Below are 18,151 nucleotides of genomic sequence, written 5' to 3'. Positions count from 1 at the left end.
TTTAGTAGTGCAAGTCTTTCCATTAAAATTCAATGGCACATCATGATTAACAAATTACATAATCAAAAAAGGGTTTGGAGCAAAACACTTTAAAAGAAGCACTCCGAATAATTTAATGAAGGTGGTGTTTTGATTACGAGTGAAAAAAGGAAGAAGTTCAAAGTCACAAACAACAAACACTTGGCACTGAAACTCTTCAAAGAAATTATGTTTCTACTATGAAATAGTAAAGTGGCCAAGACCATCTCCTTGACTCATTTGTATGTGCATCTTGCATGGTATTTCTGCTGACGCACTCTGAAGCCGAGTAGTTCTTGTCTTGTTTCATGGCATGAACAAAAGGACACTGCTGACAAATGGAGAAAGAATGCAAACTCACCCTTAGCTTGCAAAAAAGAATTAGGACTAATTCTGTAGCCCAATGGCATAGACTTGAGCAACAAAGTAGCTGCCCAAAACAGGACTCGACTGCATTAGTGAAAAAATACAATCCAAATAACCTCCACCTGGCAGAGGCCTAATCTGGAAAGCACCTAATTTCATTAGATACCTACAAACCTTAGGTTAAACAAGGATGTGCCTAAGCTTCTACTTCTATAGATGCCCAGAACTGATCCTTACCTAAGCAGCCAGGGGCTTACAGCTCACTTAAGCCCAATTAGGATCAAGGAAAAAGAGGATTCTTCCTCAAGTCCTCTGAGGGGCCCTGTATACCAGATGTTCTAAAGACATGGTTAACACAGGCTTATGTTCCTTATAGGAAAAAGTACTTACTGATGACTGCTTTGAGATATTGCCAATTTAAGCTTAAGTTTAAGTTTATTAAAATGTACGGTCATACTCTCTCTGGCTCATGACTAGCATTTCTTTCTGCACAGTGATAGAGGAACAGAGCGGTTCCCTATCCAGTCTTGACTCTAGCCAAGTCACACTGTACTTTTACGGAAAGCATGATATGTACTCGAACACTTCTAGGCTACAGAACAAAGTACTGTGTCTTAAACAGCAGATAGTTTTAAAATAAGTTAGGAACTTCTACTGACCATTCTCTGGCTACAGCTTAAAAGAGGCAGATAGTTCTGCTCAGCCTTTCCCCCACAAAACAGATGTAGGAGCCATCGCCAGAGTCGTAACAGATGGAATCATCTACCCTGCTCTTGTGGTTCACACTCCTCAGCTCTGCACACGCAAGGGAATTTGTTAAGCTCTTGAACACAATATTCCCTATCACATACATCAGGCAGCTCCACGCTCAATGTATTGGCTGTTTTGGATGCCACTCTAAGGCATCAAAAATCCCCCTTTTTATTGTACAAAGAATTTTAAAACCTGCTATTCAACCCTAAGACTATGGTGCTTATGTTTTTATCTTGTAGTAACTGAGATTATGTTCTTGTCTTGGATCTTGCTTTTCTGTATTTTAGCTGACCAAATTTCATGGCTGGCATAGTTGCAAAATTAGATCACACAGAACTAGTACAATATACTACACTCATATGTTTGCATCTTACAAATATACATGAAGCATTAGTATAAGTTAGTATGGTATAAAAAAAAAATCCTACCTGCTCTTCAATAAAACGTCTCTGTTTAAAAAATTCCCAGTCTTCCTTTAGCATGCGTTGTTTTGTTTTCATTGCCATCTAAAACAGAATTTAAGGAAAACCCATTGATTTAATAATAGAAAACCTAATGCTGTTGTCAATTAGCCTATCAGTTTCATTAAACCTAGCTCATCTACACCATTTTGACAGTATTTGCATACTTAGTCAATATGAAGTGTATTTTATTTGCTAATCATTTTGAGTCATTTAAGCATAAGATTTTATATTAATTTACACTATTTTTCAGATTTTTACACTTTTATTCCTTATGTTAGTAATTGTTTTCATTAAATGTTTTCATAGCATTTTCAATAAAATGTGATTGGCATTAAATCCTCAACACTTCAGATCCACTAAAACCCATTAAAATCTAGAGATTCAGGACTTTCATCAAGGCCACAACACAGGCTCAAGTCCAAACTCTGATGTACCACATGTGGAACTAACCACCCAAAGAGGAAAAAAAAAGAGAAAAATAAACCAAATTAAGCAGTGACCTAGACTAAGACTATTTACCACTTTTATTCCTCAATGTATTTCATGCCCATGACCTACCTAAGGCTGGAAAAATATTTTATAATTACTCATCCCTGAATCACATCACCATAAATGCACATAGAGCCTGTAATGTTTTGTACGCAAATGATAATTTTCTGATTTAGTAAATAAATTCACTCTGACAGAATGCAAAAGCTTACAGGAATTTTAACACAGCAAAACGCAATAGCAAAACTTCTCCTGTTGTATCTTAGAACATTTTAAGAGCGCTACTTCACCAGTGAGAGAAAACAACTATCTAGCTTATCTTTTACAGTTCTTTTTTCCTTTTACCTAATTAATAAAATAAAATCTACCACCTTTTAAAATATTAAAAATTGCTTCATACAGATATGTTAGTGAGCCAAAGTCCAGTAGCTTATACCACTAGCAATCTTTTTTTCCCTCCCTTCAAAAGCATGCCTCTAGAAATTCATACTTGATCAAAAGTTTAAAGTCTTATTATTAACCTAAGTGCATTATTGCTATTATCATTCTTTAACTTGGGAAAATGAAATTTTAAGCTGGGGATCCAAAACAGTATTAAGTGGTAAAGTTTTGCTTAATGAATTCCTGAAACAATCAGCAGCATGTAATTCTAATTACTACTCTGGATTTTGACTTCCCCTGCTCCAGTGAGGTTAAATTAACACCAAACAAAAAAATTAGTTTATCATGTGCATGTATTTTTTTTTAAAAAATAAAAATAGCATGCATGAAATATTCTTGAACCATTGGTACCATTTCTTAAGAACACACTAAAAGGTACTGCAGAGGCTGCGGCAAAAGAACATTGGAAACTTCATCCTGGCTGTACTATCAGCTTCTGAGCACCCTTGAGCTATATCTAACCACAGCAACACTCACTGGTTTAGGTGTTCTGCCACCTAACTGAATCCTCACCATCAGAGACAGGCACATACATTCACTGTACGTTATAAGAGAAGACTTTAATGCCAAAGAATGACGTTTAAAACAGCCAGTGCATTAACTGGGAGCTGCCTACTCAAGCCTGCCAAGAAACTGTCAAAGAAAACAGCATGGTTTAAGTCTTCGTACTCTTGAGTATTAATGCGAACAGGGGCCGAAGCTGAAGTTTTCCTACTTCCAACTTTGCAGCCTTTCCAATACCCCACGTCTGCAAGTATCTTATTAATTCCATAAATAATAGGGAAACACTTTCCTCTTTCTCTTCCCCAATGAATATTTATTTCAGCAGAGCAAAGCAGCTGCAATACAAACCACATGATTCACGCCCAAGAATTCTGCTAGGGAGTGGGAGATAAATTTAAATGCCATCAGAAGGAAAAAATTACACTCGAGTCTTGCACATCTGCAGTGAATATGCTATCACTGTTGCCCAACGGAGGAGAGGGGTCCACTACCGCCCTCCTCCTTCCTCCCAGTCTATTTGAGGCTAAAAAGTATTTGAGATCCATCAGACAATACATGGTAAAGAGAGACAGGCCGCTGAACAAGTATTTTTCCATTCTGAAATAGATTTAAGCAAGAAACAAAGCCAGAAGTTTGGTCAGAACTGACACATACCACTACATCACCTGTGAGAACTCTGATGTTCCTACATACATCACAGGATGCTCACTGCTTCCAAATTTTAAACTCTGTATCAAATGTGAATAGCACATTTGAGCATCCCAAATTCTACCTGTGAATGTAATCTATTTTCCTAGCCTGTTTCACTAGAAGTAATAAAAATGATTCTTCTTATCACAAACGCTTAGCACCCAAAAACAGTGAGTGTTTCAATTAGTTGTACAGACACCGTAAAGACAAAAACCAATTATGAGCGTACACTACTATTTTTTCCTATTAAGCTGACCAGCACTGTTAAAAAAAAAAAATCACACACAAATTTGGAGAGACAAGCAAGAAGGTCTCCCTGTGCTCTTGTGGAGCTGGGCAAAGGAATTCCTGTATTCCTTTCATCTGTGGGAGCCAGCAGTAAAAGAAGAAAAAAAAAAAAAAAAGGAAACACTGTCACATGAAGTACCTATAACTATCTAACCATTACTTATGGGAATGATCCAGATATATTTAGGACCTCCTGAGTTCAATGTAGTCTAAATTTGGTAAGAAAAACAGGATCTGGAAGTACAGGCTGCATACATTTAAGCTCTCCTATATTCCAGATATGCTAAAACATCTTCCTCAGATTTTAACATGTGATGAATACATGTGCTGATACGAACAAATCCTTATTCTAAGTTTTATTACAGTGTGCACACATAGTATAGCAGTATAGCGTGGTATTAAGTCACATTCCTCAGATTTTAACATGTGATGAATACATGTGCTGATACGAACAAATCCTTATTCTAAGTTTTATTACAGTGTGCACACATAGTATAGCAGTATAGCGTGGTATTAAGTCACATGTCTGTATATGACACAGCTGTCTTACACAGTATTTACAAAAAAAAAAGTAGTATTTGTATTGCTTGCAAAACCTATTCATTTCCCCTCCCTCCAAGAAAAAGTAAGATAACATACTGTAATGGAGGATCCATTAACTATCCCTGCTGATGCCCTGTCTAAAATTTTGGGTATAGTTCCACAGTAAATAAATGAGGATCATTCTTAAGTTCTCTTGTGATGGTCTGTGTTCTAACCTTTGAAACATTTGCAATAAAACCTCACAATTTTGTTAAGCCAAGAGGCAGCAAATAATGAACATGCCTTCGCCGTTTTAAGATCCAGTTTCCATAGTAGCCGGGCTTTCTGATTTATACCTTGTTAACAAAAATATCGGTGCAAATTCAGGTAAGATGGTCATACTGAATGATGTATTTTTCATCAAGACAGTATAACCACAGGTTATCAACAACACAGGATTTAAGGCATGATTGTGAAAATACTTTTTCTACAACATAAATACCAATATCAATATCTCCTTTAAAATTTGATGGCTTAAATTTTAGCTTTTTTTCCCCCTACACGCTCCCATTGCAGGATTTTTTTGGTCATTAGGAAATAAGAAATCATTAAGTTTCCCCAAATGGGAGAAGGGTTGCTGTTTGCATTAAGATACAGGCTACACTGAGCAGATAAAATAATGCTTGTGGCAGCTGTATGGTCACTTGATACAGAGAAATACAGAAATATCAGTTAAGAGTTGATTTTGAAGTGGTGCGGATCAACCAGTCAGAGGTCTGATACGAATGTGACTCTATAGAAATTTCATCTTTTGGAAAAAAAGCAAATAATGAGAAGTGAACTGGGCTCCCTTTCTTACTGGAGAGGCAGTATCAGCCAGCCACAACACCCTGAGACCACAGGGAAAATTACTTCTAGTAGAACAAAATGTGAGAAGATGAAATTTTACTGAGTCACCATCAAATATTTACGTGCACAAAAGCAGCCAGACCAAGAGAAAACTTCATAACTGATCACTCACAGATGCAGACCCCAAATATAGAACAATCTCTAAAAATAAAATTAGTTATGCCCTGACTCCATCTTCGAGTTACTGGAATTAGTGGTTAAAGCTCACTTGAATCTTCATCACAGGAAACAGCCTCTGAAGGACATTTACAGTGTCCTACAAGACTTTAAACACACGTTTATTATCTATAGGAGTAACATGGCATTACTAAATCGTAAATTGGACCTCCATATTCCTAATGCTCATAAAACTTCAAAATACAAGAAAAGTTCTATAAAATTCTGTATCTTCAATTATTTCAAGACACATTCTTTCTTCTAGTATACTTAAGATTGAACTAAACAGTATTCAAAGCCTTATCCTGAGGTGTTTTCAAAAAATTCAAGTTCTTTCAACATGAGACAAAAAGCACATGAGCAATTTTGAGACAGTATAAACAACCACTTGCAAAAGAAACAGCTATTTTTCTGAAAATTAAGCACTTGACAATGTAGGAGTCAGCACAACAACATGATTATTTTCTGAAATGTAGCACAAACTCAGAAGAATCAGCAGTCCGAACATATACTTAATTAAAAAAAGGCTAACTTCAGAATTCTCAAATATTTATGTAACAAGACTCTGGAGTTCTGATTTTGACAGTTGCATGAAGGTCAATCATCACACTATGCAACATGCAATAGTTTTTAAAAGCAATCTCTTCTGAATTTCATTTAGTGCGATTATTCTTTTGGAAGCTTAGCGGGTTTTGTTGTGTGGGTTGTTGGGTTTTTTTTTCCTTTTCCTAGTGACATCTACAAAAGGAAGTTTCAGATATGCTATGGGCAACTTACAGGCTAAAGTAATTCAAAAATGTTCAGAGACTATCTCTAAACAATGGCACAACAATCTTTTTCAACAATTTGAAGATGTTTCTGTCCAATCACTGTTATGTATTGGTATGTTAGTGTTCTATTCTTTCTGAAAGACTGACATCAATGAAAAAGGTTACGTTTTGTTGTTTCAAAGCTCTGGATAAAAATATCAAAGAAACTCTTCACAAGAGGCACAGCCTTGAATGGGGAGCGCTGCTCCCTCTAGAATCAGCCTTGAGACCACTTACGTGATTCTTACCTGTTCATCAACATAATCATCTATTCTTTTCTGGCATTCAAGCCATGCTTCAGCAACTTGACCCATTTCCTGTTCCAGCTGATGATACCTTTGTAGCAAGGTACTATACATATCTTCACTACAGGAATCGTGTGTTGTTCCAAGCCTAAAAGTTCAAATAGCACTTGTTATAGAAGAGACATTTGACTGGGAAAAAAAAAAAAAAAAAAAAAAGAAAATCACACTTTTAAGTCTTTTAAGTTCTGCCAGCCAAAAAAGTTTGGTTAAAGTGCAGTTCTTGATACACCTAGGCCCACATAGCTGCTTGTATTCAAAAAATTAGTATTTTTAGTCATTTTTTAAAAAATATCCAACAACTGCTTGTTTCAATGTTCTGTAACCAACAATAGCAAGAATGTGGGAAGTGCAACATTTCTAGAGCCTCTTTCCCACAAGCAACCAGATGTCAAACCTACTGAGCCGTATTTACTCAAATTTTGTTGCTTGATATAGTTATCCTTCCAAATTCTATGGGCTAAATATACATGTTGACTATTTACTGAAGAACTATATATAAAAATAAAGCCAGAAGTTGTTAATCAGAACTCTCATGATCAATGCTAAGATTACTAGACGAGTAAGACGACTAGACAAGCTGGGAGTTCCAGCTGGGAAAAGTGCTGTAGAATGAGGCAAGTGCGATAATTTGGTTGCATACAGTTATCTACTATCACTTGAGCGGCACCAAGTTCAAAATGTGGTTATGTCGTTCACTGATGACTTTCTCTGTAAGGACCCCCATAAATAGGAGACAGTTTTACCTTCCTTTCTACTACTACATTCTCGTACAGCAAATTCCTTTAAAATTGATTAGAGCACATCATCACAACAATTCTTAAGTAAATAAGCAAACTCCCAAAATCTTGATTTCAGAAGTAAAAAGACAAAATTCTATATGATAACGTGTGTTTAAAGCACATTGAATTGTAACGATCTGTAAATTGACACAAATAAACTGAAGCTTTTCAACATTTCTCCTACTTAGTAATCAAGAGGAAACTGGCTAGGCACAGACATTGTGTAGTGAGTCAAAGCTAGTACCAAAAAAAAAAAAAAAAAAAAAAAGACTGAAGCATCTTAAAACTCGACATTTAAGCCCAGTTACAGCATTTCAGGGAGGTGACTTTAGGAAACAACACTTCCACACTCTCAGTGCAAACTCCGTCAATTCCTGTTGCTAGATCACAGTTTACTACTCTTCTTGAAACCTGCATTTCTGGTATTATGCCATTACGTGAAATTGTGATCCTTCTGTACCTAAGTCAAGAATTTTCTCTCATAACTGCTGCTGAGTAGTACTATTCTTTCAAACACTAGTTGTGCACAAAATATTTTTTAAATATACTCTCACATTAGAAGCGAAAGAACGTAGTTTTTTTTAAATTTAGATTAGTAATGCAACAGCATTTACAGTTCCAATTTTTATTGTGACTCTCAAGTAAAGACTAATGTGCTACTAGTAAATACACTTTCACCCCTCAAGGCAAGTATGAAGCAATAATCTAGATAACATTTCAGTCCTGTAAACAGAGGTGGGATATATTCCTGGACTGCAGTAAAAAAAGGTAATAAAAAGCATCACACATACATAAGAATTAACAAGAATTGCTTACTTTACAGTAACTGCATCTTCCAAGGAATACCTGTTGACATAGATACTACTGTATGCCTGCGTATCTTCATCAAGAACCCAGAAGTTTTTGGCCAACAGCATTTAACTGAAGCTGTGCATATAACCTGAACACAGTCCTATCACATACAGGGAAGGCAAAGAGGACAGGAAAACCCCAGGTATCAGCTAGTTACTTCATTACCAAACCCCAATAAAGCAGTCTGTTAAATGTAGGAGGTATGTCAGTGATTGCATGTAATCAAAAGCATCTTAACCCAAGAAAGATATGCAACTTCTAAGAAACTTTTCATATAGACACCTTCATCAAGAAGTACTAGTCATTAACCTATGAAAGGACTGGATTCCCTTACATAGTGATTATGAAAATACTGCCTTACGAAATGCTGCCTCTGCTCTAGAAGCCCTGCTGATTAATTAACTCTTGATAAGCATATGGACAGCTTTTACAGATGGTCTGCAGATTGTACAACTGAGTGTGCCTCCTCAACAAACCAGAGGTGTTGACTAGGTAGCAGAACAAGATACAACATAGTAGTTATGTTAACCCTGAGTAGATGACCAGTCCTATGAAATATTGACACAGCTGATCTCATATCAGCTAGTAACCTCCATCTCCACAAGACTGCTATGTTTAAACCTCACTAAGTGAAAATCTTTTCTAGTCTGACATCTGGTAAGCGTTCTTGGAACTAATCACAGCACATCAACTATATATTTTGAAAAAGCCAGAGATACACAAAACATTTAGTGATTTAAATAAGGGATGAGAGAAGGGGTGAACACACAAAATCTAAGTGAAGCTGAGATGCCAAAATGCCATTTCACATTTCTTCTTCAAGAAGAGAAAACAACGAGGCCAATGGTCTTTTGTAAAGAGACTCTGGCAACACCTTCTCCACTGCATGGAAACGATTCTCTAGTGAGCAATGATCAGGGGACCAGGCCGATCCCTCCATGTGAGGCCTCTCTGATGGAACATTCACCCACCAATTCCTAATGGAAGGCAGATTATCCTCCAGAAAAATTTCTAAGGGAAAGCTACCTAGTTCTCCTACTTCAGACCCAGAGAACTCAACAGTGAAATCCTGGGAGTCCATGAAAACAGACATAATCTATCTTTACCAAAGAAAAACAAGACATACACTATATAAACTAGAAATCATGAAACAGGAAGCTCATGCTGAACCTCTCCTTTCAAAAAGGCTCATAGAATCATAGGGTTGGAAGGGACCTCTGGAGATCATCTAGCCCAACCCCCCTGCCAGAGCAGGGTCACCTAGAGCAGGTTGCACAGGAACACATCCAGGAGGGTTTTGAATGTCTCCAGAGACGGATACTCCACCACCTCTCTGGGCAGCCTGTCCCAGTGCTCTGCCACCTTCAAAGTAAAGAAGTTCCTCCTCATGTCTAGGTGGAACTTTCTATGCTCAAGTCTGTGCCCATTACTTCTTGTCCTGTTGCCAGGCACCACTGAAAAGAGCCTGGCCCCATCCTCCTGACACCCACCCTTTCAGTATTTATAAGTGTTGATAAGGTCCCCCCTCAGCCGTCTTTTTTCCAGACTGAAGAAACCCAAATCCCCCAGCCTTTCTTCATAAGAGAGGTGTTCCAGTCCCCTAATCATCTTGGTAGCCCTTTGCTGCACCCTCTCCAGCAGTTCCCTGTCCCTCTTGAACCGGCAAGTCCAGAACTGGACACAGTACTCCAGGCGCAGCCTCACCAAGGCAGAGAAGGGGAGGATGACCTCCCTCGACCTGCTGGCCACACTCTTCTTGATGTACCCCAGGATGCCATTGGTCTTCTTGGCCACAAGGGCACATTGCTGGCTCATGGTCATCCTGTTGTCCACTAGGACTCCCAGGTCTCTTTCCACCTAGCTGCTCTCCAGCAGGTCAACCCCCAGCCTGTACTGCTGCATGGGGTTATTCCTCCCCAGGTGCAGCACCCTACACTTGCCCTTGTTGAATTTCATAAGGTTCCTCCTTGCCCAGATCTCCAACCTGTCCAGGTCTCTCTGTATGGCAGCACAGCCTTCTGCTGTGTCAGCTACCTCCTCCAGCTTTGTGTCATCGGCAAACTTGCTGAGGGTGCACTCTATCCCCTCATCCAGGTCATTGATGAATATATTGAACAGGACTGGACCCAGTACTGACCCCTGGGGAACACCACTCGTCACTGACCTCCAACTAGACTCTGTGCCCCTAATCACGACCCTCTGAGCTCTGCCTTTCAACCAGTTTTCTATCCACCTTACTGTCCATTCATCTAGCCCACACTTCCTAAGCTTCCCTATGAGGATGCTGTGGGAGACCGTGTCAAACGCCTTGCTTAAGTCAAGGTAGACCACATCTACCGCCCTCCCCTCATCTATCCATCCAGTCATGCCATCAAAGAAGGCTATCAGATTAGTCAGACATGATTTCCCCTTGGTGAATCCATGTTGAGTACTTCTGATAGCTTTCTTTTCCTCCATATGCCTTGAGATGACACCCAGAATGAGCCGTTCCATCATCTTTCCAGGGATGGAAGTGAGGCTGACCGCCCTGTAGTTCCCTGGGTCCTCCTTCCTGCCCTTTTTGAAGACTGGAGTGACGTTGGCTTTCCCCCAGTCCTCAGGCACCTCCCCTGTTCTCCAGGACCTTTCAAAGGTGATAGAGAGCGGCCCAGCAATGACTTCCGCCAGCTCCCTCAGCACTCTCGGGTGCATCCCATCGGGGCCCATGGACTTGTGGATATCTAATTGACCTAATTGATCCCTCACTCAATCCTCCTCAACCCAGGGGAAGTAGTCTTCTTTCCCTGCTACTTTCCCCAAAGCCTGGGACTCCCGAGGCCTGGGACGAACAGTAAAGACTGAAGCAAAGAAGGCATTCAGTAACTCCGCCTTCTCCGCATCCTCCGTCACCATGGCTCCTGTCTCATTCAACAGTGGGCCCACAACTTCTCTGGTCTTCCTTTTGGTTCCAATATACTTGTAGAAGCCCTTCCTGTTGAGCTTGACATCCCTAGCCAGGTTTAATTCCAAAGCGGCCTTGGCTTTCCTTGTTTCATCCCTGCACGCTCTGGCGGCATTCTTGTAATCCTCTCAAGAGGTCAGTCCATTCTTCCACTTACTGTAAACTTCCTTCTTCCACTTGAGCTTTTTCTGAAGCTCCCTGCTCAACCATGCAGGTCTCCTGTGTCCCTTGGCCGATTTCTTGCTCTTCGGGATACACCGATCCTGAGCTTGGGGGAAGTGGTCTTTGAATACCAACCAGCTTTCTTGAGCCCCTTTGCCTTACAGAGCCCTAGCCTACGGGATCTCTCCAAGCAGTTTCTTGAAGAGGTCAAAGTTAGCCCTCCTGAAATCCAAGGTTGTAATTTTACTTCTTGTTGTTTTGTGCATAGTACCCATGATCCTGAACTCTATCATTTCATGATCACTACGACCTAGGGTGCCCCCAACCTTGATGTCCTCCACCAGTCCCTCTGTGTTTGTCAGTACCAGGTCCAGGAGTGCTCTTCTCCTTGTTGGCTCCTGTGCCACCTGTGTCAAAAAGTTATCATCAATGCACGGGAGGAACCTCCTGGACTGTGCGTGCCTGGCTGTGTGGTCTTCCCAGCAGATATCGGGGTGATTGAAGTCCCCCATGAGAACCAAGGCCTGCGATTGCGAGGCTACCTTCAGCTGTCTGTAGAAAGACAGCCTTTTCATGTGAATCAATCTAGGCAAAACCACAGTTTATGTGAAACACCCTTAAGGCTATCCAGTGAACACAGACATACTGGAAAAGAAACTCCCGCAGGAAGAGATTCCGACTTCATCACATTTAAGCCTTGAAGGTAGCTGTCACTACAGTGAAGTTCTGCAGCAAAACACCTTCTGTTACTCAGGCTTTAATTGCAGTAGCATTTGAGAACAAGAGGTAAATGAAAATAATCCAATGCTTTTGTTAAGAAATGACAATAAGCTTCACTAAGACCATTCCAATCTCTGCAGATGAAGATAATATATAAACAGTCTTGATATAGCCAGGATTGTTGGAGTAAAAGATGCAGAAAAGCCTTGTCAGAAAGCATGGAGATAGCTGAGGCATACAGTGTCAGTGACGGTGGTACTGGAAAGTCAACCACAGATCACTGGGAAAATACGCAATTGAAGAACACACTATTGAACACAGCAACAGAACTACCTGTCTGGACAGAAAAAAAAAAAAAAGATACAAAGGGGAAAAAAAAAGAGGCTTTCAATAACAACCCATTTTCACATAAACCAATCAGACAAGCTATTCTGAGGGAACTCGGACTTCTTGCTGAGCTTGGTGACAATTAAGGGCTCTTGCCTTTTCTTGCTTTCCTTCCTAGTATCTATTAGCAAAAGAAGAACCATCAGAAATTTCTTTATTCACTGTGAGCAACATCTCTTGTGACAGACTTAATTAAACTGCTCTTGTAGCATGGAAAAATACCCAAAACAATACCTTTAACGCACATGTACACAGAGCATAAATGTCTATTCATCAGAAACAAGATCAAGAGATCAACACGAACCATCCATGGCTGTACTTTAACAATGTTAGATTTAAGATAAAGAATCAAGTTTTATGAATTAATACCTCTTCCCTAAAAAACCCCAAACACTTTGCAGGTACACAAGTTACAAGCAGAGCAACATCACTAACAAAATATACATTTTAAAGCCCCTGGAAATGCAATATGCCATCAGACCTGCAAGCACATAGCAAGGGATTTTGTTTCTTTTGCTTTCTCCAATGAAAAGATTGCTTAAAACTCCAAAGTAAGTTATTTGGGCGCTATGGGAAAGTATGAAGGCATTGAGGCTTTAATTTGCTTGTAGAGTTGTAAGGACAGCAGCAATGCCTGATGACAAGTGAAAACAGCACGATTCAGTCATGCCATCAGCATTTTCATAGCATGCTGTCATTTTACTAGGTAACCTACAAGTAAGCAGATTAGGGTAGTAATTCTTCCAACCAGCAAGTTATGACAGCAGCCTGCTCAATCAACAATACTGTTTTCAAGACAGATCAACAAGGATTTTTACCTATTAAATTGCAGAAGCAGCAGAGATTTATTTGGTTGTGGTTTTTTTTTTGTTTAAGCGCTGTGGTTGCAAACATGGGCTTTGATTTCTCCTTTGAATTGCAAAAGAAAAGTTAAACTCTACCTTAGCTGTGACACCAATGTTGGCAAGCTATTCTGCAGGAGTGGCTCAGAAAATACCAGATTTTCAAACAGATGCTTATTGTGCAATTCCCATGTCACCTGAAATTTCTTCAAATGTTCATTTTCCTATAAAAAAACCAACAAACAAACCAGAAAAAAGCTAGGGTTAGAAAATTAAAAACAAAAAAAACTGTCTAAGGCAAGATTTATTTTTTTTTAAATGTAGTTTCCAACCTACGGGCTGCATTATCCAGCTCAGATCTTACCCAGAATCTCAGAATTTAAGTAATTCTTTAATGACTTAAGTAACCATAGCTTCATTCCTTGTTTTCCCAAATTGTTGTGGATTAGAAACAAAAAAAAAAGAAAAATCAGACTGTTGTTGAAAGCTTCCATGCATTTCTGCACTGAAAGATGTATTTTATGATCTGAACCAGTTTTTTTTAGATTTTCTTGTCAAATAATTGTCTGTCTGATGATTTTTCAGTTCTTTGAACTTCTCTAGTAATGGGCACATATATGATAGCAACCTACACTCTTTATTCAAAACTGACATAAATCAAGTAAACGGTTCTCTCCAAATACAGTTTCAAAAACAAAGTTTTCTAAAGAGACAAGAGACCAACATCTTACTTCTCTAGTAAGCAGAATGTCTTTCTATTTGAGGTTATTTAACACATAATTGTATGTAATTTCAAGGACTAAAACTTAAATTTATTATTATGAAAACATAAGAATCAAGGACTGGTATAATGTTTTTTCAAGTCAGTAAATTTTCCCACATACAGCCAGCAGCACACAGGTTTTCTACACCAGGAGTCCCCTCCACCCTCCCAACAAAATTAAATGCAAGCGTTCTGGCTATCAGATCAGCAAGTAAGCCCTATGCGCTATAACCATGAGTATCCATAAATACCAGAATACTCTGGAATTTCAAAGTTTTGTTAAGCATAATGGGTTAAACCCCAAATACATATTTATGTCAGACCTAAACACAAGACTATCAGTATTCAAAAAAAGAATCAAGTTTGGAGTTTTATTATTATTTAATAAATGGGTGGGTGGTTCCCCCCCCCCCGCCCCGAGTTGCATAAGATACATATACAGTTTCACTTTGAATATTATGTCTTCAAAATATTTGAAATTTCAATAAACTGCTAATAATTCCTCAAGGGTCAACAATGAGAAAGGTTGATTTCCTAAGCATTTTCCATTCTTACGCTGTGAACAAAACAGTCAACACTCATCTACAAAATCTTGTGTATCAGACCGCGCAGAGTACAATATTCCTCACAAAAAAATACCAGGTAAGTTTTCCCTTCTAGTCTGCTATACTCTGTACTTGATGGCTCTTCTGTACTGACCACAGTCTTTCCAGCTTGCCCTCAGTTTAACCTGTCATTCCCTGGTGGGGCACAAGGCTTTAGTTCCTGCTCTCGAACTTCGCTAGTTAGCTGGATTCCTTTGAAAGGCTGTTCAAAATTTCATTGAGAAATTAGTTCCTCATAGGTGGAGGTTCAAGGCATTATATGCCTTCGTACAGCATGCTATGTGCAAAGGTTTTACCTTTAAAAGAAAGGCTGCACTAAGTTTAGAGATCTTGACTACCTTTTATGTCTTTCAATTGAAAAGATTCCTTCTTCCATAGTGCACTGGTATCTTGAAAGAAAACAACCATACACATTGGAAAGGCTAGTGACCCTGCTACCTGACTGAAAGCTGTGACGTACTACTCCACTTAATAAAAAGGTTATTTAATAAATCTAAGAAATGTATGACAAGAGATAGTATCCTACATTCTCACACTCCAGTTTCTGAATGTCACAGCTTAGTAGAAAGAAATTTACAGTACTTGTTGTGTTGCAGAAGGAAAAAGACAAGAAGAATCTAGAGCATTTTGGTTTTTCTTATTCTTTGTGTTTTAAAAGAGAATAGAAATTTTACTACACTTCGAATTTTGTCAGAAAAGGCGTAGATTAGGGAGTTCAAGCATCTTCTGTTTTTTCATGGCCATTATCCCATTCTCTCATACCTGTTAAGTTTTCATGATTACTAGTTCACAATAATAACCAGGGGAAAAAAATAAAAGATTACTTTCTGATCAGCTATGTAGTTCTGGCACTGAGTTCATTACTGGCGGATGTACTTTGAGAAAGCTAAGATTTGTACTGTAATCCATTCACTTTTCAGCTGAACAAATTTCTAAATTCCAATGCAAAAAATCAACCTGTAGAGCAATCTTCTCTCAATCACCTTGTTAGAGACTTGATGACTATTAAAAGCAGCCAAAAAACTGGAGATGGCAGTAACCTCACATCTGTATCTAAGTGATAAAGCTGGGTAAGACAATACAGAAAACAGCAAATACAGAGCACTGACAACAGAAAAAAGCACCAAATATGCTCAAGTTTCTTAATAGAAACATCTTCCTGCTTTGCCAGTTCAATTTTACTAACAGCCCTACCTCAGTAATGACACTGTTTCCCCTCCATTTTATATCCTTCTCACCTGTGGCCATCACAGTCTTGTTACTTCCTGATCTTTTCCTCTCTTTATATACCTAGACAGGCACTTTCAGCTAATTGGCAATAATCCCCAAATTTACCAGTTTATCCACTTCTTTTTTGGCTTGCACAAAGTTTACACAAGAAAAGGGATGCACAGGATAAGGACATTAACAAAGGATGTACAGGGAAATATAAACAAAACAGGATTAATAACCTTCTCAGCCCTTAACCAAATAGAATTACGGAATTTGTTTGCTGTGTTACTCACCCATGATGGACAGATACTCAGGAGGAGATTTTAAAGGCTATTGCTTATTTTCTACCTGACAATATAAACCCAAGTCTAACATCACAATCAAGACAAGCATTTAAGAACAAGAACTTTAGAAATAATAAATAACATAACAGACTAGTTCTGATGCAAGAGATGATCTTTCAAGTAGCCATTCTTGTTTATAAAGGAGAAGTTGGACATTGAAACAATCTAAGTTAGTGTTACACATTAAAGTTTGTGTCCTTTAAACATGGTTGACAAGAGACCATTAAAGATTAATAAAGAAGTGTTTTACACACTCTCAAAGGCATTATCTAAAATTTTGTAGATCTGCTTAAAGATTAGTTTCAGAATAAGTACCACAAACATCATCCCACCTTTTTCTTTACAAAGAAAAGATAATTTCATTAATTCATTGTAAGAGATGCCTAATCTATATTTCTGAAGAATTAAATTTGCATTTTCAGAGTCTCTCTGTCTCCAAGCACACATACACAAAAAACACCTTACATTTTACAAACCACAGAAGACACCTGAAAGAGCCCAGAACAGCTCTGCTTGCATTACCCCTAGCAAGTAGAAGCATATAGGTTATTTTTTCAGTCTTACCAGAGTAACTAGAAAGGCGCTGATTGTACACGCTGCCTGACAGAGTGCACTGTATTCTTCAAGTAGGAGTGAGATGAACTGATGTGCCTGTGGTGGCCCTTGTATTGCTAATGTTGATGCAACTTTAGATCCCAGTGACAAGTGTCTGAGCAGGCGAACCTTCATTTCAAGCACATATTCTCTAGCTTGCTGTTCCAACCGTTGGTAGAGCTGATATGGATCTCTTTCACAAAGCCTGTATTTTTAGAATATATATGTGATAAAATAAGTAAATTATGCATGTAATCAACAATTTTCACTTTCCTAAAATTATTTACCAGTTACTATCATCCTCATCAAAAAGAAACAATAGCTAGGGTTTACAGAACTACGTTAAGTCTGAGAAAACGCAGTCCAGTTCCCTACTTTTACACTGTGGAACTGAGTTCCTGTGTAGCTTTAGGACTAGGATGCTTGCACATGTGAGGAACAAATTAATTTAGGATTTCAGTATTTCACTTCAATTTGTGAGATAAAAAAACCCCTTTACTCAATTTGCATACAATCCTATAGACAACTAAGACTCTTCAGATGAAGTAAGACTCTTCAGATGAACTTCTTTACAACTTCTCCATGTTCTTACATACAGTCCTAACAAATGTCCCAGTTGGAACAGCCAGACCTAGGCCACATAAGTACCCTGCAGAAGGACAGGCATTTACTTCAAGCCATTAAAGGAGCTTGACCTGTTTGGCAGCCAGCTAAAACATGCCTAAATACATACTAACCAGACTGGACTCTGTGACTGCTTTAGGGGACCCTTCAGTTGTTGAGCTGAACTGAAAGAAGATAATTCATACAATTACCAAGCTTTTAATATACTCATTCATGAATCTCCTTCTCACCTTCATTGACAGTTCCTTACCCCAGGCTGCAGATCTTCCGTACAAGGACATTTTTTGCACCTTTTATTAAAGCTGTGCCACTGCATAGCAGAGGTGTGGGATTCACAGGGCCACAAAGAACGTCCTTCAAGGAACATGACTTAGGGCACTCTAATGTGGCAGCACTTCACTGCAATCATTACAAATGACTGGTGTACTTTAAAATCTAGACAAGGGACCAGAATTCGGGACTCATTTGTCCCAGGGAAGCACACTAACATTGACGTTCCAGAAACATATTGCCCTCCATACACTCTATTCAGCCACTCAATACTTGCAAGGCTTGTCACTCTAAAACACAGCTTCAAAGAGGGTCAGGGCTTCCTGCTAAGGACAGCATACA

At 38.8% G+C, this 18,151-nt stretch overlaps 1 protein-coding gene across 2 annotated transcripts in view; it reads right to left on the bottom strand.

The window, feature by feature from the left end:
* The window catches only part of FAM193A (family with sequence similarity 193 member A), an 82,489-nt gene that overhangs the window by 24,368 nt on the left and 39,970 nt on the right, over positions 1-18,151 (bottom strand). The window contains exons 6-9 of one of the 2 annotated variants that reach the window (XM_063336246.1): positions 16,886-17,120; positions 13,497-13,621; positions 6,658-6,802; positions 1,566-1,643 (exon numbers count right to left, since the gene is read on the bottom strand). In XM_063336246.1, the coding sequence (XP_063192316.1) occupies positions 1,566-1,643; positions 6,658-6,802; positions 13,497-13,621; positions 16,886-17,120 (583 nt within the window). The remainder of the gene's footprint in view (positions 1-1,565; positions 1,644-6,657; positions 6,803-13,496; positions 13,622-16,885; positions 17,121-18,151) is intronic. The other variant, XM_063336247.1, reaches the window with a different exon arrangement.

The sequence above is a fragment of the Chroicocephalus ridibundus genome, chromosome 5 (genome assembly GCF_963924245.1).
Source record: "Chroicocephalus ridibundus chromosome 5, bChrRid1.1, whole genome shotgun sequence".
Lineage (NCBI taxonomy): Eukaryota > Metazoa > Chordata > Aves > Charadriiformes > Laridae > Chroicocephalus > Chroicocephalus ridibundus.
The sequence above is the reverse complement of the archived record's forward strand: the minus strand, read 5'-3'. Positions and strand labels throughout refer to the sequence as shown.